We start from the raw sequence: 22,594 nt of genomic DNA on the forward strand, positions 1-22,594 counted from the left end.
AGCAGGCGCCTAATAATATCTGTCCAGTGAGAGGGTGGATATGGTCTCTTTCTAGACCCACGCATGCCCTTATTTCCACGCGACCACGGACGTGCAAATCATTTCTTTTCCTTCCCTATGCTTCTCACTCACATCACGCCTGGGCATATTCGAGGGTGTGAGGAGACAGCCTGAGTCTCCATGTGGCCTGAAGAACACCCACTAGCGTTGTTTATAGTGGTCTACTGGTGACGAATCCCCATGGTTTTATCTGAAATGGTCTTTGTGTTACATGTATGCCTTGGGCTTACTTTTATTTACGTTCTAAATTCACTTCTTTTTAAAAGTTTGCACACAGGAGGGGCGCATGGGTGGCTCAGTCGGTTGAGTGTCCCATTCTTAGTTTCAGCTCTCAGGTCGTGATCTCACAGTGGTGGGATCGAGCCCCGCATCGGGCTCTGAGCTTGGGAGTCTCTCTCTCCCTCCCCCTCTCTCTCTCCAAATAAATAAACAAACATTAAAAAATAAACATAAAAATAAAAATAAAAATTTACACGTAGGAAAATTCACTCTTTTCGGTGCCCTGTTCCTGAGGCTCCCGTACAGTCGTACGGTCATTAACGTCAATCAACACGCAGAGGAGTCCCTTCACCTCCGAAATGCTTTTGCACTGGCCCTTCGGTGATCAATCCCTCCCAGACTCCCAATTCCTGCACCACGGGCCCGTCTTCTGTTCCCAGAGTTGTGCCTTTTCCATAATATCACAGAAACGGAACCATACACGGTGCAGTCCGGCTTCTTCCACTTAAGCAAAACGCATTTGACATTCATCCATGCTACCGCACGAACGGAAAGTTCATTCTGTTGTACTGCTGAGTAGTTTCTGTAGATGTGCCACGGTCTACCCCTTAGCCACCTGAAGGACATCCGAGCTGTGTCCCAATTGCTCGTGGTCGTGAATAAAGCCGCTGTAAACAGTCAAGCACAAGTTTCTGTGTGAACAGGGTGTATCAGTCTGCTTGCGATGCCCGAACGCAATACCACAGACTGGGTGGCTTTATCGACAGAAATTCACCTCTCGGTTCCAGAGCCTGCAAGTCGGAGATCAACGTGTCGGTAGGGCCGCTTTCTTCTGAGGACTCTCTCTGGCTTGTAGACAGCCACCTTCTCCCTGTATCTCCGAACGTTCCTTCCTCCCCGCATGCCGTCTGCATCCTAATTTCCACTTCTTGTATGGACACCACTCATTTTGGATTAAGGTCTACCCGTAGGGTTTCATGCTCCCTTAATTGCGTCTTCAGAAACTCTTAACTCCAGGGGCGCCTGGGTGGCTCAGTCAGTTAAGCGTCCAACTTCGAATCTTGCGGTTCATGGGTTTGAGCCCCACATCGGGCTCTGTGCTGACAGCTTGGAGCCTGAAGCCTGCTTCTTCTGGGTCTCTCTCTCTCTCTCTCTGCCCCTCCCCGTGCTCATACTCTGTCTCTGTCTCTGTCTCTCTCTCTCTCAAAAATAAACAAACATTAAAAAACATTCTAACTCCACATACTCCTCACGTGCTAAGGTACTACGGGTTAGGACTTCATCATACGAATTTGGGGGAATACAACGTAGCCTATGACATAGTTTCATTTCTCTAGAAATGGAATTGCTGGACCACATGGGAAATGTACGTTTAACATTCTAAGAAACCACCAAACCGCCAAATGTTGCGTTCCCATCAGCAGTGTGTGGTGTTCCCGCTGCTAAACATCTTCACCAGCACTTGGTATTGGCACTTTTGCAAATTTTAACCCAATACGTGTCCAGTGCCAGCTGATCATGGCTGGAACTTGCATTTTCCCTACGACGAGTGACGTTGAGCATTTTTTCACATGTTTCTTTGTCATTTGTGTATCTTCCTTGGTGAAGTGTCAGGTTTTTTTTAAAAACATTTATTTATTTATGGGGGGGGGGGGTAGTGTGAGCAGGGGAGGGGCAGAGAGAGGGGGGGCGAGAGAGAATCCCAAGCAGGCTCTGCACTGTCAGTGCAGAGTCCGATGCGGGGCTTGATCTCACGAACCACAAGATCATGACCTGAGCTGAAACCAAGAGTCGGACACTTAACTGACTAAGCCACCAGGCGCCCCGAACTGTCTGTTACCTTCATTCAGGAAATGTTACCTTTGGTGCATGTAGAATTGTGGGTTTTTTCTTTTAGTACTCCACAAACATTGGTTCACTGCCTTCTGGCACCCCTTGTCTCTGATGAGAAGTTCGCTATGTACGTTGTTCCTCTACTTGAAACGTATCATTTTTTTCTCCGGATGCTTTCAAGATTTTTCTCTTTACATTTGGTTGTCAGCAGTTCAACTATGTTGGGTGTCTTTGTATTTATGTTGCTTGGGTCCCACAGAGATTCCAGAACTTTCTCATTTATAATTTCAGCTGCTTTGGTACATTCTGGCCCTTGTTTCTTCAACACAGAGGAGCTCTCCTGCTCTCATTCCCAACATTGAGGAAAATTCTGAGCCACGTGTAGAATGTCAAGTAGCAAAGACCTTTCTTGTTAAGAGTCTGCACAAATACTGGCCAAGGTTTTTTTCTTTTTTAATATTTTTTTAATGTTTGTTTATTTTTGAGAGAGAGAGTGTGAGCTGGGGAAGGACGGAGGGGGGAGACACAGAACCCTAACTTCTTACTTTCTCATTCATATTTTCCTTCTCAAACTTTAGCGAGCATCTAAGTCACCTGGAGAACCTTTAAAAAAAAACAAAGACTGCTGGGCCTTAGCCCAAAGTTCACGAATCATGTGATCTGCGGTGAGGCTACAGATTTTGTATTTCCAACAGGTTCCCAGGTGGTGCTGGAGGCTGGCCTCAGGACTGCACTTTGGGAGCCACTGCTTTATGCCTCTGAGCGGAGTTTTAACGGGAGTTTTCGAACACACGTCTGCTAATTCCAACACCTGGATCATGCTGGGTTTGGCCTCTACCGATTAGCCTTTCTACAGAAAATGAGTCCGATTTTTCTACGGCTTCGTGTGCTGACCAATTCTGAAGTCCGGACGTTTTCAATGTCGTGTCGCATAGACTCTGGATTGTGTTATGTTCTTCCCGAGAGTGCTGGTTTTCTGTGTTCGCAAGCAGTTAACTTGTTTGGACTCAAACTACATGCTCTGTCTCTTGAGAAGGAGCTCAGATCCCAGCTCAGCCTTTTGTCTTTAGCTAGGCTGCCTGGAGTTTGCCTGGAAAAGACACGCTCTGCGGATCAGCCAAAGATTTAGGCAGAGTGTATACACAGAATGTGCGGTTCCCTCTCCTGACTCTTCCCTATCTGAGACTCCTCTCACTTTCCAACAGGTGTGGTTGCTCACATTCTGTTATCTGCTTCATCAGGCCAGAAAGACCGTGAGTTTTATATCACTGCTTTTGTCGTCTCCTACGTTGTCCACTGCGGCTGACCTCAGGCCAGAAGTCTGAAAAGAATCACACGGTCACCCCACAGTGTTCCTTCCTTGCAAGCACCTGCTCCCCTCCAGATCTGCCCGTTTTGTTCACTCTCCACATCCCTCAGCTAGTTGCACAGGAGCCGCAGTTGCTACCTGCCGGAGGGTCAATTCAGCAGGAGCTCAGCCGACACTCCAAGCAAAACTCCCTTCTCGCACTATTTTAAAATGAGCGTAAGATTTTCCCAAAGCATCCGCTGCTATAAATTTTAATCAGATATTACAATACTGCATGTTATCTATTTTGAAATGCATAAACTGAAGTAAACGGGCTCCTGTAAGTACCAAGAGATTACATCCTTACTTGACCCGTGGGAGGAGGCCAAGCTAATTTGCATTCACGTATCTATTTATATACCTTAAGTTGCAGGTCAATTATATCTTTATGTAACCAGAACAAAATGACCCAGCATATGCGATAAGAAAGTGATTTGTTCTTCTCCTTTATGTCTCTTTGGAAATAGGAACCAAGGAAAATTCTAGGCAGGCTGTTTTCCTACAAGTCATCCTGCCTATCCGTGCATATTATGTATTGAGCTTTTTGATAATATGACTCGATAGGCTGCCTGAAAAGCCTCTAAGTAAGTTAAAATGCATTTGATCCTCCTTAATAAGGGAAAGCTACAACCGCATAACCTATTTTCGTTTCAACTCGCTGCTTGAGGGTAATTTATAAAGATCAATGGCAAACCTGTTACCCGTGAGTTTATTTTACTAAGCATTTCGCTGTGTCAATCCATCTCAGAACCGTCTCTGATTGTTAAACATCCCCGGGGAAATGTCTCCCATGCAGCCACTTCCACACCCCCTCTCCTCTAGTGCACACAAGATGCGTGATTAAAAAATGAATTCATGATAAGCATCCCCTTAAAGAGCACTCGAGGCAAGCTAACAAAATTCAGCAGAGCACCAGGAATGCAACACCTATGCCAACAGGCAGATGACAATCCTGTCGATTACATAAACGCAGAGCCGGGAACAAAGCGGGCATATTTGTAACAACTGCATTCCTAATGAATACGCCAGCACAGTCATTAAAACAGATTTCGTCCTGGTAGCTAAAGCCTGGGAGCTCAGAGGCCACCTGGGGATGTGGCTACTTCCTCTATTAAATCCCATTTGGCCAGCTGCTGGCTGAACGGGAGCAGAGGACAGTGGAGCCGTACTGTCGCAGAAGAAACGCCTCCTTACTCACGAAACTAGGGGACACGTCAGGATCTTCCTCCCAAGGGTGAAGAGGTAGGGAACGAATATGTCTTTGGTCGGGTAGAAAGCACAACTTCGAAGGGGTCTGGGGACGTGCTAAGTGTCTCCAGGATCCTAACTGCAAGGCAACGAGGCCAGGGCTCTGCGACAAGCACTATCACTGTAAAAGGGCTAGTAAGACTGCACTGGACTTGATAAGCCCCGGGAGCTAACCAGCGGCTACCTTCTCGGTGGCACCTCCGAGCGCGTACACGTATGGGGGAGGGTCCCCACCGCACATACCACCGCACCTCACCACGCAGATCTTTCCGTGCACCGCAGAAGAACCAGCTTTGTGCAAAAGCAGCATCAGCTGGCAGAAAGTCCCTTTGTTGGTTTCAGGAGCCCCGATTTCCGACTCTGCCACGGATGTGTTTCTGCATTTATGGGGTCAAGCTGACCCAGTGACTGACCTACTTAATTCTTCAAAATCCACCTTGGACTTACGCTCGGTAGTGAGCTTCTCGATTGAGCCAGCCCCTTCCGCCTCTCAGCTGTCATGTGCCGTGATCCCCGTAGTACAAGTTATCGGTGGGGTAGCAAGGAATCAGCGGCTGGAGGAGGACGCGTCCAGAAGAGGTCTCTGATTTGGAAGCACTCTGCACTGTGATGCCTGCCGTCCCCAACTGGAGGACTGAGTCTTTTTCTTTAGTATAAAGAATTAACTTTCATAACTAAATGCATGTTCAACACACTAGGCTGTATACATCGGTGCCTCATTCTGAATACAGACGTAATAATCCATGTGCCTTTTCATAGTTCCCAGGGTTGATCCAGTCTAAATGAATACTTGATAAGCCACCTGATACAACCAACTCCTATAACAAGTATACCCGTGTGAACACACACACACACACACACACACACACACACACACACACGCTGCTATTTGATCTGCTCACTAGACTCAGGGGATGAAGCCAGAGGCTCTCCCGAGGCCCAGGCTCACCGTAGTAAGAAGCCTGTGCTAATCTAGAACACACCGGACCCTTCCATAAGTGAGACATGAACTTATACCGAGCCACCATACACGTAGCAGCGGCTGTGCTCCAACACCCCAGAGTCACCCTAACACACAAGCTGAAGGAGGCCTTTGCAAAAACTACGAAAGCTTAGTAAGGATCCTGTGGTCCACGGCAGCACACTCGTCTTGCTCACGAACGGGAAGCAACTTACAAAGTTCACGGTGAACAACATCTAGGAACAAAGCAGTAGCAAGCACCAAGCTCCTTACATTCCTGAAGCCGAAGGGAGGCGCTTCCTCGGTCCCATGCTGCTTGTGATAATCTGCCCAGTCGAAGTCCTGGCCAGAGTAACCTGCACGGGGCGAAAACACAGACAGGACAGCGTTAACCCAATAAATAGCTTCAGAGGGTGTCACTAGTTAAATCAGTAAGCGGTGAAAATACAGGACCCCAGAGGGTGAAGTCCCTTCTCGTGCCTGACGGCACGTCAGACTTCACGGGGAACGCGTGGAAAAACACAAAGTACGAAATACAGGGCGGGTGTTCCATCGTGACCGCGATGTGGGGTCTGAAACCGCATGAAGGATGGCACTGACCCACATCGGCACCCGCTGGTGGACGGACGTGCTCTGGGGCAGCAGCATCGAGACAGGATGTTATACACAACCCATTCGCACAGTGCGTTTTGCGGAAAAACACAGTGATACCTCCCTCCACGTCAAGCCTGAGAGTTCCTGTGAACTTCTCGATATCTTCGTGGAAAACCGTGAGACTTTATTGGAAAACACTACCTTGGGGGAGGGTTTTTAAAGAGTAACAGAAAGTAAAACAAACAGCAAACAAGGAGTTGAGGTGTTCGTGAGAAAGAGAGCCTCCAGAGGCCGGGGGGTGCGGGCGGGCAGCCCGTCCTCGGACAGCATCCAGGGAGAGGAAGGAAGTGAGCATCGGGAAAGGTGGCCCCCTCTGGGGGCCCCGCTGGGGGGGGCACCTCTGAGACACGGTGGGGGCAGGGGTTGTTTGGAGAAACAGCTCTTCACTCGTGCTAATAAGCGTAATGGAATAGCGATGTTGCCAAAGTGGGTTCTTCTCTTTCTTCGTTTCATTTGGCAGGAGGGGACGCAATTCAAGTACATCCATCATGCCCACCATGACAAGCCATGGGAGAAGGTCTTGGGAAGGTCGTGGGAAGAGGAAACAGTTCTAAATCAGAACATAAGCACAGCATTGGGTGTGCGCTCTAACCCAGATAGGGGGACGGCTCTTCATACGGGTGTTATTTGTGCTTCTTGTGAACCAAGGACGGCGATGAGGACGAACAGCGTTCTACCAATCAGGATTCGTCAGAACGGCGGACAACGTCGCCCTAACCCTCACCTGGGCGTTCTCCCTTGATGGGTTTGAAGTGCATGGAAAATAAACCCACGAGGGATTTCTTAACTATGTTTTCGAGCCAAGACCTGCCAAGTCCTGCCAAGTCCTCATTTTCTCTTCCCCGTATCATCGTAAATTCCACACCTGCGAATTCACATCACATGGGGACCTGTAGTTACTAAACCCCACGGCTACAAGGAGAGTACAGAAGATCCTCATTGAAGAAAGAAAGTCAAGGGACTGTTGCCTCCTACCTCCGTCTGTACCTCTGAGTACAAGATACTAAGTATTCTTTTCATTGAGGAAGCTCAATTTACACAGTTTTCATTAGAAGACGGGATGGGGTGAGCAAAGAAGGACTGGTACTCCTCTGGCCCAGGGGCTGATCCTTGAACCCCCCTACCCTGCTGACCATCCATGGCCGAAGCACCCCTTTTCTTCCTATGACCTCCCTGTCATTCTACAAAGGCTGACAAGGCCTCATTTCTTACCAACAAGGGGGCAAAACATCTTACAGCTCTGAGATGCTGTTACTCCCGGTAGTTAGTTTCAAAGAGATTCTGAAAGTTTTCCTACCTGCCCTTGTCCCCAACACCTCTCTCCAGAGCCAGACGGCTCTTGCATCAGAGGTTTCTGGAAGGAACCAAACCAACTTTTTTTTTTTTTTCTCAACGCTTACCCACAAAACAGAATAAAACAAAATATGCTTTAAATAAGGTACTGCAAGTTTCTTTACAATGAACAGAACCTTGCACTTTGAGAATAGTTCGTCTGGAGCTATTCTGGATCAAATCCTCGCCTTAAACGTGTAAGAACAGAAGAGTTTGCCAAAAGACAACTCAAACTGCCGAGAAGCTACACAACCATATGAAAGGAGAGCATTTGGGTTTTTAGAGCCGGCTCTACTAGGAACTGGATGAAACCAGGAAGAAGCAAAAAATCTTCCGTGTCTGACTTTCCTTATTCACAAAATAAAGAGGTGACCTTCAAGGCCCCTCCAGCTGTCGCGTTCCATAATTCAGAGCCATCGTTAGGGATTAAGTAACTGCTGCTGCTTAGGAATTGTGCCCGTCCTTGTGTGTGGTTAATTCCTTCCTCTTCTCCTCCGAGAAAGTGTGGCAGGGTTGATGAAGAGAGGTTATGTGACAGGACGCTCCCCAGAGGAGCTCGCCATAGACTAGCTGAAGACAAGATGGTTCCCGAGGCACAAGGACCCCATTTCTCAGGGTTGTGGCAGACCGACTTCGCTAAAGCCAAGATCGCACTGTGTCGCAATGTCTCTTCCCCTCGACCTCTGCTGATTCCTTAGTTCATTTGGTGAGCTGAGGAAAATCTCATCAAGATCACGGGGGCAAAGAAGAAATGGTGGGGCAGGGGGGAACTACATAAATGAAAAACAAGCCATCTTCTGATAGAACATGGAAATCTGGATATTCTTTAAGGTCAATATCTGTTCAGATAAAACCTTCCAACTTACAAGCCACCTCTACTCCCCCTCCAGAGGCATTTAGCTGGGATTTCTATAATCGTGTCCGTAACCGTGAACTTCCCATAGGCTGCAACCCACTCCATCCAATGTCATGCTCTATGGTTTCTCAGACCTACATTCCATGCTTCTGTATCAGTCTTCAAGACTGTCTCTACGGGGAGCCATTTTTAATCTAACAATTTCAAGATCTAACCAAGTCTGGCCCGGTACCTAAGCAACAATGGATTATTTTGCCCCCACTGTTCCTTCAACATCCGAATAGCCTAGACTTCTCCTCCTCCTTCTCATAGGGACCTTTATTCACTTCATCACTTAAAATTCCTTTCCTTCAGGCAGATAATGAGCTCTCTCTTTGTAAGGCAGTTTTGTGACAGCTCAGAAAATATATGCTACATAAAAACAAATTGCTGTGGCTTGTATAATAGAGACAACAGGGGTCAATTATACTCATTAATCAACAAAGACAGAACAAGAAGTACTAAGGCTTAACTGTAGCTACGAAAACATGTTTTAAACCCAGGAGGGAGGAAAATAGCAGAGGGGAAAAGAAAATAAAAGGAAATCAAAACCCCTTGGGCTGTTAAAATCCTCAACAAGCTGCCACAGGGGACTGTTGAACCATGGCCACTGGAGTTATTTAAGCTTTTATTAGTGTTTATTCTGAACGAAGTTCCAACTGCTACAGGTCCAAAAGAGAACAGGTCGATGACCCATTTCCTTATGATACAAATTAATTGGCACAAAACAGCCCCACTTGCAAACATTACTATTGGGACTGCAAGTGGGTAATTCTTTGGGAAAACAATTTGGCAGTAAAATGTTCATGAACTTTGACACAACAATTTCACAACGGTCCTAAAAGCTGAAAAAGTGTTACACATTAAGGTACAATGGCATTATTATCAGTGGGACAACCTTACATCCCAAAATAGGAAATGATATATGACTTATCTAAGGTCCACGGAAAATCACACAGGCACGAAACTGCATAGTTTGTGAAAAAAAAAATTATGAGAACATTATTGCTATAGGTCTAGATGGAAAGACTTCCTGGCACAAGCATATACAGAATTAACAGATTTTTATGAAAGTATGCAAAGAAAAAGACCAGAGGAAATGCAAGGAAAATGTCGTAGTGGTAACTATCCACATAGTTATCTGGATGGTGGGACTCGTGGATGTGTTTTTCTTCTATCTCTTTGTATTTTCCAAGTTTTCAATAATGATCATATATTATTTTAATAAAAATTACTTGAGGGGCTCTCGGGGGCTCAGTCGGTTGAGCGTCCGACTTCGGCTCAGGTCATGATCTCGCAGTCCGTGAGTTGGAGCCCCGCGTCAGGCTCTGTGCTGACAGCTCAGAGCCCGGAGCCTGCTTTGGGTTCTGTGTGTGTGTGTCTCTCTCTCTGCCCCTCCCCCGCTCATGTTCTATCTCTCTCTCTGTCAAAAATAAAAAAACATTAAAAAAAATTATTTGAAAGTGCAGACCTTTGCCCTATTTTAAAGGATAGTCAGTCAAGGCACTAGTCAATCAATCAAGAGCTAATTCAGCATGTGGAATACGCCATGACTGCCTCCCAAGAGCCAACGTCCAGCTTTTCATCTGCTAACAGAATCCTGATTTTAGCCAGTTCCTGTTGGAACTGGAGAAGTTGGGACTCTCCTCAGCACCAGGAAGTGAATCAGGACAACCTCAGAAAATCATGGTGGTCTATTTGCCTCTGCAGCAGGAAGTGAATCGTGACACCCTCCCACCCCGATCACCACGGGGTTCTCATGCCTTTTGCACCAGGAAGCGAACCACGACATCCCAGAGACCATCATGGGAGGATGGAGGGAAGGGAAGGATGTAAAAAAAGACACACTTCTGTAATAAAATAGACACAGAGTAAGAGCTGCCCTTCTACGCTGGGTGAATATGGAAAACATACAAACAAGCAAACTTGTACAAAATGTCAGCAAAAGAGTTTCACCTCTGCCGTCTACCTGACTGTCAAAATGAAAAACAAGAATAAAAATCCACCACTGCAAAGACTGTTGGGAAACAGGTGCTTTTATGCATTTCTGGTTGGCATATAATCTCAAAAATCCACCACAGATGCCAATTTGGCAATGTGTCAAAGTCTTTAAGAAGGGGTCCCCTCTCCACTCTACCCATTTGTTCATTCACATATGATATCATTGAAAGCATTTATTAGGTGCATGCTACATGCCGGGCATGGTTCTAGTTCTAAGCATACAGAAAGGACCAAAGACAAAAACCTTTACGCAGGCAAGCTTACGCTGCAGTGGGAGGAGACACATAATACACAAATAGAAAAAAATCAGACAATCAGTGCTATAGGCAAAGGGAGGGCTGAAGTCTTGACAAAACGCTGAAAAACCTAGGAACTGAGGAAGCAAGTCCTGCGGCCACCTAGGGGAAGGGGGTGCCAGTGGGAGGGGCCAACAACTGCAAAAGGCCAGAAGCAGGTCCAGAATGTTCTAGAAAGAACAAGGGGGATTGTGGGGTGGACAGAGTGAGCTGGGGTGTGAACAGAGCAGGAACTCCATTATGAAGTATCCTACAGAAATAACAGGATGCCGTGCAAACATTTTATGCATAAAAGCAGACGAGAACAATACAGACAAACAACAGGGGCGTGTTTCAATCAATTTTTTCAAGTTTATCTATTTATTTTGAGGGTGGGCGGGGAAGGACAAACAGAGAGGGAGAGAGAGAATCCTGAGCACGGATTGATGCGGGGTCCCAAAATCATAACCCAACTGAAATCAGAATCAGATGCTTAACCAACTGAGCCACCCAGGTGTCCCTAAGTCTATTATTTACCTGCCAATCATGGAACTTTCCAGTCTTTTAAAGTAGAAGACATTTTGGCATGTAGGTGGCAAATTCGTGTGTGTAAAATAATTAAACCGATATACAAAGTTACATATTCTAGGAAACAGAAATCTGAGAGAATATATACCAAACGTTGTTTCTTCAGGATAGGAAACTTCTCTCCTTTTGTTTTCAAAATTTTAAAGAATGGATACGTAGTAAAACTATAATTAAAACATAGTCTTTAACCCAATAAATTGAAGTTCTAATAAGTTAGTAACACTTTCCCCAACAGGGAAATGCATTTCACTCAATGATTTTTCCCTCAGTCTCCAGGTTGCTGGACTCAGGTTCGCCGCTGTTAAGATGTGAATGGGACGGGGACCGGTTCCGTGTCACCTGCTCCAGCAGGTCCTGAGGGACACACACACCGTGCGGGAACTGTGACTGCAGGATGGAGGCTGACATGGAGAAGCAGGAAAGAAAGTTCTGGACATGCCCCCCCCCCACCAATGACTGAAGAACACACAGCCCCATAAGGACATCTCCACCCCGGAGCACCTTTACAGCACTGAGGTGCTCGACATCTGGTGTGAACAGAGGACTCATTTAGCTTTCAGTTCAACGTCTCTTTGAAAGGGAAAACGACGTGATCATCGCCAAAGATCGGCACGTACCAGACCTGAGATATGAGAACGCACGAGGACACAAAAGAAGCCACGTTGTAAGAACGGGTTCCTCATCCTTCCTCAGAAAATCTCATGGACTGTTGGGACAGCTTTACTGGACTCTCGCTCACGGCACCGGTCTTCCTGAAAGGTGGTCTCCCTCCAGGCTTCCACTGAGTTCCTGGGACTCGCTAAGGCTAAGCGCGTGATGGCCTCCCCTCAGGTGACCCTCGCCGCCACCTTGTCGGGGAAGCAGGATGAACGGGTGAGGAAGCAAGGCCACACTCCTCAGGGGGCACACGCAGCCCCCGGAACCAGTCCGTCTCTTCCTGGGCAAGATTTCTCAATAGTCTCTCCACTCGGTTCCTGGAGGAGTCTTCGTACAGGCTCCCAGGCAAGAAGGCTGACTTCTGGCACACCAGTAACTATGCAAGTACTTCTTTTCCCCTGTGCTGTTCGCTAAAGGGCACGTGCCCTCCCTCGAAGCCTGCCATGTTAGGAGATGTGGACGTGTCCCCGGGAGAGAGTCCAACGTCACATAAATATCGGCTGTCAATGGCAAAGCCATGGTAAGAATCCTCAACCACAGAGTAAACTGAGGAGTAAGTAAGCCAGAGAGATGTAAGTTCCCAACAATCGGAAATATTTTCAGATATAAAAAATCACCCAAAGGGTTTTACTCCCCCAGCTCTTTTCAATCAAAAGCAGGTTTTTGCTCAAGAATCAATCAGAAAGCTAGAAACGAGAATAAACCTCCAAATCCAGTAACAAGAGGGACCCTCTCAGGTGCCAGATGAACTACGGTAGTAATAAAAAGAATGACACAGCCAAACCCGAAAGAGAAGAGAATCTCCAGATGCCAAAACACCAAGAGGCCCACAAAGGCAGAGCCGACCAGCCCGGGAACGTCTGGAGCTCACACGGGGCAAAAGATGACCACGGGCTTGAGAGAGGAGAGCAGCAGGAGCAGAGACCACCATAAAACGCCCGGCCCCGGTCAGCTGCCCAGTCTGCGAAAACGGGACCAGACAACGTCAGCTCACCGAAAGGGACAAGGAGCAGACACGGCCGCTCCCTGCCCAGGGCTCCGCTTAAGGGGGGAGAGAGAGGAGTCCCGAGCTCCTCCAAGCCAGGGGCATCCGTGGGGAGGCTGGGCAAATTTGCAATCTGTATCGTACAGGATGACAAATGCACGTGACATTCGTCCATTCGTTCCTCCCTCCAATAACCAGGGACACGGGCACGTACCAGGCACTGTTTCAGGTGCCGGGGATGCATAAGTGAGTAACACCGATTTTAAAAATCAGAGGAGGGGCGCCTGGGTGGCTCAGTCGGTTGAGCGGCCGACTTCGGCTCAGGTCACGATCTCGCGGTCCGTGAGTTCGAGCCCCGCGTCGGGCTCTGGGCTGATGGCTCGGAGCCTGGAGCCTGTTTCCGATTCTGTGTCTCCCTCTCTCTCTGCCCCTCCCCCGTTCATGCTCTGTCTCTCTCTCTCTGTCCCAAAAATAAATAAAAAAATTAAAAAAAAAATCGGAGGAGATAAAGACGGTAATAAATAAATACTCTAGGACTTGCAAAATTCTTAGAACACTGGGCAGACTCTAATGCAAAACCAGATGGAAGGAATTACTTCACTCTAAGGATGAGGGAACTCGCACAGAAATAACAAGCACCACTGAAACTCAGTTCACCACGAGAAATCACAACCCACAGAAAGAAACAGAAGAGGCTGTAAAACAAAATGAATGACTAGGGATACAGAGAACCAACACAAGCAAGCTCTAGCGGTCCTGAACCTGAATGCTTCACACACACACACACACACACACGCGGACAGATCTTCAGTCTCACGATATTTTGATGCACTTTCTAGAAAATCATAGAACAAACAAAAATAGAGAATATGTAACGGTTGAACAGTTCAATTAATAAGGTTGGCCAAACGGAACACTCTGACGGTAAATGGGAAAGCACGGCTAAAACAGATACTATATAATCATACGAATATCTAAATATGTATTATATGAACATATAATATTCGTCCGCAAATATACAGACATTACCAAAACTGTCTCCAACAGAAGTGGTAACCATGGCTAAACGTCACAACCTTTCACGGAAATAAATTCATACACAACACAACACAAACCTAAACAGCACCGGCTCCAGATGGTTTTACAAGGTAGTGTTACCAAACCTTCAACAATCGGCTTACCCGTTACCTTACTTACATTAACTGTTCTGGAGCCACACTGCCTAGGAGAGCAGCTGGATAAGAAACAAACAAAAACCAGGGGTATATTCCATTAGACTGGCCACAGCCGATAAAAAAAATCAAAAGAATAAAAAAAAAAACCCACCCATTCACAACAGCAAGCGAACAGGAAGTATCTAGGAAAATTACTAGCAAAAAAAAATTGTAAAAAAGGTAACACAATAAAACGTCCATTTTTCTAAATTAATCAATTAAGTCCAATGCACTGTCAGTCAAAATCCAATGGGGTTTTTTCACAGTGTCTTACAAACTGGTTCTAAAATTCACATACGATAACCTGCAAAAAACAACTAAGACAGTTTTGAAAAGGAAGAAAAGGTCGAGGGAGTCACTGGATGGATATTGAGACATAAAGTAAAATCGGTTTTTAAAAGTGAGGTATTTATGCAGAGACGGACAAACAGCAATGAAGCAGAAGAACTAAGAACGGATAAGGTTCTCAGCCCTCGAAGGGACCGGATGCGTGTTAGTGGGGGCATCACCCATCAGCGAGGAAACTGCACACTATTCAATGAATGATGCTGAGGCAATGGCTGAATCTGAAACTCCAATTCAACCTAAGTGAGAAAATAAAAGCAACCTCTTTTCATCCCTCGTGCCGTGCAAAACTTAACTCCGAGAGTACACTAAAAAGCTAACTACAGAAAATGAAACCGCAGGATTGTCAAAGGAAACATAGAACATCAATAAAACAAAGTTTATCTAAAGCCATAGACAAATCATAATGGAAAAGGCTGGTTTGACCACATTATCGTTTCGTATTCCAATATAACATAAAATACCATTAGAAAGTGAAGCAACGAGCCACAGGCTAGACTATTACATATTGTGACGCGCATGGCGAGAGAAGAAATTCATCCTCAAACATATAAATACTTCTACGATCCAAAGAAAAAGGAGAACAATATAATAAGCAAAGCAAAGGCAACACAAATTGTGAACAAGCGTATGATGAACTGCTCCACGGCACTAGCAGATTAGGGACACCAAAATGAAACCGGAGACCCATTTCCCAGGCGTCAGGATGGCACTTGTGCACGCCCCAGCGTACCACAGAATGGTGAGGAAGACGCCAAATAGGATCTCCAGCAACTCCACTCTCTGGGTATATCCCCGGAGAGATCTCTCACTTTGGGCACAGGTACAAAGATGCTCTGAGTACCATTCCCAACGCAGAAAAGAGTTAATGCCTCAAATGTCTTTAAACGGGAAATGGATTTCAAGAATTAACGTATATTCATAAAACAGCAAAATGAGTAAGGAATCTATACGCATCAACACGGAGGAAAATCTGCAAAATGTTACAGGAGGAAAGTTACATAAGGGTGGGCATAGCGGGATACTCTTTACATGCCTATCAAAAAGATCTGCTGCAGGGGCGCCTGAGGGGGCTCAGGCGGTTGAGCGTCCAACTTCCGCTCAGGGCATGACCTCACGGTTCCTAGGTTCGAGCCCCGCGTCTGGCTCTGTGCTCAGAGCCTGAAGTGTGCTTTGGATGAGGAAGGTGGTTATGGGGGGGGTGGGGGGAGACGGGTGGGGCGGTTGGAGACCCGGCAGAGAGGCAGGGGAGGGAAGGGGAGGAATACAGGCAGAACTGCAACATTCAACGCTTAACAAATACGGACCGAGAGCCGCACTGCTTTAGCCACTGAGGATAAGCAGAGAACGAGACAAAAATCCCTGCTGTCGGTGAACTTTCACTTCGCTGGAGAGACACATAAAAACCAGGGCAAAGAAGGAAAATATACAGCAATTGTATCTCCCATGATAATAAATTCTGTGCAGCAAAGCCATGCAGGGAAGGAGATAAAAACGTTGAGGGTAGAGATTTGTAATTGACACTAAACAGGACAGAGAAGAAAGACCGCCCCAGCCAGGCGGCACCTCAGTCAGATGGAAGAAGGACAGACAACCTAAGCGGGGGTGGAGGAGGGCCAGGTCTCGGGAATGGCAAAGAGGAAGGCGGGACTGGACAGACTGGAGTGGGGGGCATCTTAGGAGATGAGGCCAGACAGGGAACTAGTGGGCGCTGTAGGCTGGGACCATGACCTGGAATCTCCACTGACCTGATACTTGAGTTATCAAGGCCTCGGACAGTCTGAACAGAGGAGGGACGTGTGCGATTTCCACCTTAGCACAACCAGCCTGAGCATCTCATTGAAGAACACGTGCAATGCCGGAGGCCACTGCAGTAACCCAGGAGACGTCTGACGGTGGCCTGGACCAGGGTGGTCGTGATGACACATGGTCAGATCCTGAAAACACTGACGGGATTCACCGATGCAGTAATTAGGTGAGAAACACACGGTCAGCGGTGACTCGGTCTTCTATTATATTCTATGATGCTTTATTTCATTTTTTAAAAATCTGACTCCAATGTGGCCAAATGCCAGCATCTGTTCCCTCAAGGCAGGGGGTCCAGGAGATTATGTGCATTTATTCTTTTCTGTACCCTGTGGTACGTCCAAAACATAACAGATTACCGAATGGGGTACATTCATCGGTCAGTGTCTGAGGTTTGTCTTCAGGAAAAGAGGACACCAGTTAGGGTTCACTACTCTGAGTCTTGATAATAATAAAACCACACCTTCACTTCTGAAATCATCTTAACGGTTCACGTGCCTACTATTAAGATGGCCAAACAGCGGGGACAGAGAGCTAAAGGAAGTGATTCACTTTTAGCCTCTGCACACCCATTTTACAACCGATTCACAATAAATGCAAAAGCTTAATATTTTCTACTAAGATCCCCCCCGGGTAGGATGTTCACTCCTCTTTTTCTATGACTAATCCTTGATGTTACACGCCAAGGAGGTTAATGAAATAGTCTAAAAATCGCAAGTCTTGGTTGATAACCTATATTTGCTTTTGCTTCACAGGTTTATTTACTTGTTTCATCACTTTTTATAGCGTCTATAATTGTGAATGGCTGTTTGCTAGTTTTAAACTAATGGAACAAAACTTCCAAGGATCTGTCCTTTGCTTACCAGGAAAGCACTTTCTCTCCCAGACATCCTGAAACCTTCCTACCCATTCTAGCTTACACACTACTTGTCTCTAAAGTCTGGAGACAGATTTTTTTTTCTGAATTCTTTAACGTTTTATTTTATTTTTTGAGACAGAGAGGGACAGAGCACAAACAGGGGAGGGGCGGAGAGAGAGGGAGACACAGAATTCGAAGCAGGCTCCAGGCTCTCAGCTGTCAGCACAGAGTCCGATGTGGGGCTCGAACCCATGAATACGAGACCATGACCTGAGCCAAAGTTGGATCCTCAACCGAATGAGCCACCCAGGCGCCCCATGGAGACAAATTTTTTTTTAACTTAAGAAACAGATTCAAAACAATGTAAGTATGGGTCTCTGTTCTCTGCAGATCTCCCATACCATCAGATATCTTTTGTTTCATCAGCTCCTTCCCACTGGGGAATGAGTGGGGATAATATCTTTTGTTTAGGGATCAGGCAGCATGTAATTTTAAGTGGTGTTTACCGTTCTAACGGAAATCTAAACGACGTAACACATTCGTGAAAGCATATATACAAGAAACCATCTAAAGTCACTTCCCAACGTGAGTAACAAATCCGACGTACTGTACGTACAAAGTTCAGAACTTGAGTTAAAAGCAACTTTTATAAGAAGAGCACATACGTTCGTAGGTTAATAAAGAGCGGTGTTTGAAAAAATTCTATGGCATGATCCCCAGCCTCACTGTTGACATTTAAGACCCGTAACAAATTAGCTCACAAGCAAACCATAAAATCACATCTACCAAAAACCCTACCATCACCCTCTCAATTTTAATGCACTTTAATTACAAAAATAGGTTTTACTATGTGCGTAACATATACTCAACATATTCTCCCCAAATGGTGAGAGCTCAGCAGATAAATTAGCCAAGACTTTGTTATAATCACAGGCCCCGGGACAATTATTCCCTAGAATTCTAATTCTCCAACTGTATTTCTCCAAACATCATGAAATGCAATTCTCCAAAGAGGCACACCTACTTTCCAAATAAATACCCAAATTATGCCAACAGTCTCTTTTCTAAAATGCATTTCTAACAGTGTAATCAGTTCATAAGAAATGTATTTTAAAAAATCTAGAGATAGTGTTAAACATGAAAACCCTGCTTAATGGAATAATCCAGCAGCCAAAATGCATACCCAGATATTTTCCCTTTTTTCACCATGTGAGGAAATACCCGAGTAATTTTGTTTCTTTAAATTCTTCAACAGATCTTATTACTACCTAGGAATTTTATAATTTCCAACCAGGCAGCATTTTAGATATCCAGGAGGAAGTCTTTCTTCGACGACCTGGACCCATCCGCACAAATGCTCAGATCACAGAAGTCAGGAAGGAGTAGAGATCGTGTGTGGGACTGACTGTGAGATTCAACAAGTGACCTGTTGCTAAATGTCACGCAGGAAAGGACTGCGACCTTTCTCTGATCTGCTACCGCTCGATCGTTCGTGATAAGAAACCTATCATGCTAGAGGATTACAAAGATATCCAGCCTTGTGTCACTGGTTTGACGCGGCAGAGCGCCCGTGGAATCCGGCAGGCGTCCCATCTGATTGACAGTCACGATCTGGCCAGGGTCCCCCGCGAGGCCCCTCGGGAACTGGCGTCCTCTCCGCCGCGGAGCACAGAATCGGGGAGGGCGCCTCTCCCCGTTGGTCACCACCCGCGTGGCCTCGGACGGGTCACACGGGCTCTGTGACTCTGCCTCGTGCCAGGGCAAGGCTCATTTCGAGGACGCCGTTGACCCAGGCACTCGGAACGGTTCGGGGAGTGGTCTGCACCAGCCTACCGTGCTCTAACGAGACCACATTCCGCTGCTGTGCGGCTTTAAGGAGAAGAACCGGCAGCTGACGTGGGGGTACCTTCGCCCGGTGGGGATGAGCACAGGGAGCATGGCGGGGGGGCGGTGAGCGGCCAGCGGAGCACGGCACAGACAGGCCAGGCAGGTGCAGCAGGGGCAAAGGCTGCCTCTGGGGCACGACGACCCCCAGGCATCTGGAACTTAACCTGTGGGTATTCATTAACCTCCCAGCGTGAGGAACGCTAGAAAGAATCCAGGCCCTGGGGACCTGGAAAGGGCAGCACAGAACCCCTGCATTTTTTGTGATCTGTTAAAATCCTGCAGGAAGTTTATTCATCTCATCTCTTCCTGCAATTATTCTATCATCCCCTCTGTTTTCCCTCCCACCCCCTCTCCCTCCATCCGGCTGCTCTCTTCCCTGCAGGAGCGTCAGATCTGCAAGGGGCAGCAAACCACACGTCACCCCATGACACGCAAGGTACTTACCAAGAATGTGGTTCGTGGGTTCCAGTTTGACATGGTTTTAGTGCGACCCGGCTCCCGACTTAATTATTTTAATGTGTTACGGCATCACACTGTTGGCTACCAGACCGTGAGCTTGGGGGAAAATTAACTTCATGGAAATAAAAATGGAGAGAAATGTTTCTTCCGCATGATGCTGCGTTTCTAACGCCACTTCTCGAACACCTTCAAGCGTTCAGCCTCGATCGCTTAGCTGTGCCCTCGATGGCTTAGCTGTGCCCTCTGTCACCACACCCCAGCACCCCCGCACACCACGGCGGATGGGGAGCCACGGCGGACAGAGTGGACTTCTCCAGAAGCCCGAAGTCACGCACCTCGCCACGGGAAGGAGCTGTGACAGAGTCCCGTGTCAAGCCACCTGTGAGACGTGCCGTTTTCCCACAATCGAAATCGTTTACAACATAAACTTCTCGAGATCATCGGAGGCACACTTCGGTGACGCCACCTTCCTCAGCCACCCAAACCCTGCACGTTTTCACGGAATACAGACCTTTGGGAGGTGTGAGATTGACTCCATTTTTAAGGCACCATTGTACTGGTAAAATCCCCAAAGAATCCGCATGGCACAGCATTGAGAGTTTACTAGGTTCTGGTCTTAGGTCGTCAATAGTCACTTGGAAAAAATGGTTGTTAAAAACCTGAAAGAGAAAACAACCACAGAGCCAAGGGTTAATTCCTCGGGATTATCACACGATGCCGGTATGAAACGCTGGCACAGCTTCCAAATGCAACAAATAGGTTTCATCGAAAGGATTCCGACACAGCCTGGCACCTCAGTGGATAGCGCCAAAATGATCCAGTTCAAGAGTCGATCACTGTGGCCGCTTTAATGGAAAGATAAGCGGGTGAGTTGTGTACATACGAAAGCACAAAACGACGTCAGTGATTTTAGAGAAGTCAAGGGACAGTCAGTGCTGGAAGAAAAACACTCATGAAGGAAGACAAACCCAAAAGCCAGGATGGGCCCTGGAAGGTCAGTGGTTTCTCCACGTCCACGGCAGGGACCCACGGCCTCAGAGCAGATCATTTAAGAACCCCACTGTCTGGCTTGGAACACTCTTCCTAAACTAGGATTCCTGGCTCCCTCATGTACAGAATATTTTTCTGGAGGCAGCCTAATTAAAATCAAAGCAGGAACGCACACTCAGTCTTGTTCTTCTTCAAGTTACTTCTGGTAAATAGCCCTCATTCTGCTGCCTGAGATCTGCCTCTGAAAGGAGACTTTATGGAGCAAAGGATCAAACTTCGCCCTCCCGGTAAGCTCTTCCCTCTGTAGCCCGATTCAAAACCACACCTTCCCTCCCACACTCTGGCCTTCCAGCCTCCTCTGGTCCCTTCCCTGCTGTGTCTTTCTCCTTAGCATTTGACATGTAACTTTCTATTGATTTACTTCCTTATTCTCTACCATCACCCATTAAAATATAAGCTCTGTAAAAGCAGGGACTTTTGTCCACATTCCCACCGTCCAGAATAGTGCCTACATTAAATGCCAGTGGGATCTAATCTCACATGCACGTGCACACACACCACACACACACACACACACACACACACACACACACACACGTATATATTAAAAACCTGGAATTCTGATGGCAGAATTTGTTAGCACCACTAGACCCTATGAGCATGGGCACTGAGGAATCTCCAAAACCTATTAAAACACATATTCGTGTGCACATACTTCAGAAGAAAAGCTGAATCAGTTTCCTCAACTCCATCAGGGTTCATGTCCCACGTGGTATAGAAACACTGAGCAATCTGGTCCAAAACCTGTAGGTCTCAGAACTAAAACCTAGAGCAGTTAACCTGCTGGCTCAAGGCTGTGCAGCTCAGAGCCAGCCTTGAAAGAAATAGAACCAAGATTCTTTATCTAAACAATACAATATAATTCACAGACACAGATGATAGTCATTGTCATCAGTGGATCCCCAAACACACAATCTGTAATCTCACCGTCCTGCTAAAGGTTGGGCATTTAAAACACAGTTACTTGCTTTATCTGTTGGCTTTAATGTTATTTATTTATGTCTTTAATAGTTGTGCCATGAAGGAAAGCCCCGAGGAAAATGAAAATGAAGTTTTCATTATCATGAGTAGTAACAGCACAGCATTATGTTCTCAAACATAATATTCTAAAGCCTTCTCCGACGTCAAGACAATTATGTCTAATTATAAATACCTACCACCTTAGAACATCCTGAAATCTCACTACATGCGGGGGGACCTTGAACCTGCCCATCTAAGTCCTAAGAGGCCAAAGCATACAGTCCAATCCACGTGTGTTCTACACCACAGGGCCAAAAAGGGTTCGTGCGGAACAGAAAGACTGAGCGTTTTATCCTTCGTAGAAAGGGTAAGAAGAAACAAAATGAAAAAGAAACTGTAGCTTAAAAAAAATCAGAGAAAATATCCTCCCTGCCCCCACCCCCAATAAGACTTATTTATTGTGAAACCAAGCTACTGTCCCTGGAAATCTATCCCACAAGACACCAGTATCTGGGCTGAGACTATCCGTAATTAGTATGTCACATTCTAACGGTACAGATTACGATTATTTGCAGGCATAAAAATGTGAGTCCTCTGTGGAGACACTGAGCACACCGGCATCTCTCTTTCGTTTACTGTATAAATACCAGGGGAAGGGGACACCGTTGCCTCTTAGAATGAGGACAGGGTAACATTTATGCAGATAAATGGGCAGCTGGCATTACCACATCAGCTGCTGCTGGGACAAAGGGAAATTCTGGCCAGCGTGCAGCAAGGTAACACTTATCAGTTTTGGGAAAATGTGCAATTACCAGAATGCACGAGGAAAACCCCCAAAGGTCAACTTAAATAAAAAAGCTTTTTAACGGATGATGTTATGACCGAGAACATAAATCGCAACCCTAGAAACCACCATGGAAAGCATCACTCCGTATTTTTTTTTCTCATGGGCCAGTTG

General features: G+C 46.5%; 1 protein-coding gene across 6 annotated transcripts in view; it reads right to left on the reverse strand.

Annotated features, from left to right (window-relative positions):
* SFMBT2 (Scm like with four mbt domains 2) overlaps window positions 1–22,594 on the reverse strand; it is a 220,159-nt gene that overhangs the window by 61,534 nt on the left and 136,031 nt on the right. For all 6 annotated transcript variants that reach the window (XM_081796040.1, XM_078450465.2, XM_081796039.1 and 3 more), the window contains 2 exons: window positions 20,138–20,285; window positions 5,943–6,025 (listed from right to left, as the gene is read on the reverse strand). In XM_081796040.1, the coding sequence (XP_081652166.1) occupies window positions 5,943–6,025; window positions 20,138–20,285 (231 nt within the window). The remainder of the gene's footprint in view (window positions 1–5,942; window positions 6,026–20,137; window positions 20,286–22,594) is intronic.

The sequence above is a fragment of the Panthera onca genome, chromosome B4 (genome assembly GCF_046562875.1).
Source record: "Panthera onca isolate mPanOnc1 chromosome B4, mPanOnc1 haplotype 2, whole genome shotgun sequence".
Taxonomy (NCBI): domain Eukaryota; kingdom Metazoa; phylum Chordata; class Mammalia; order Carnivora; family Felidae; genus Panthera; species Panthera onca.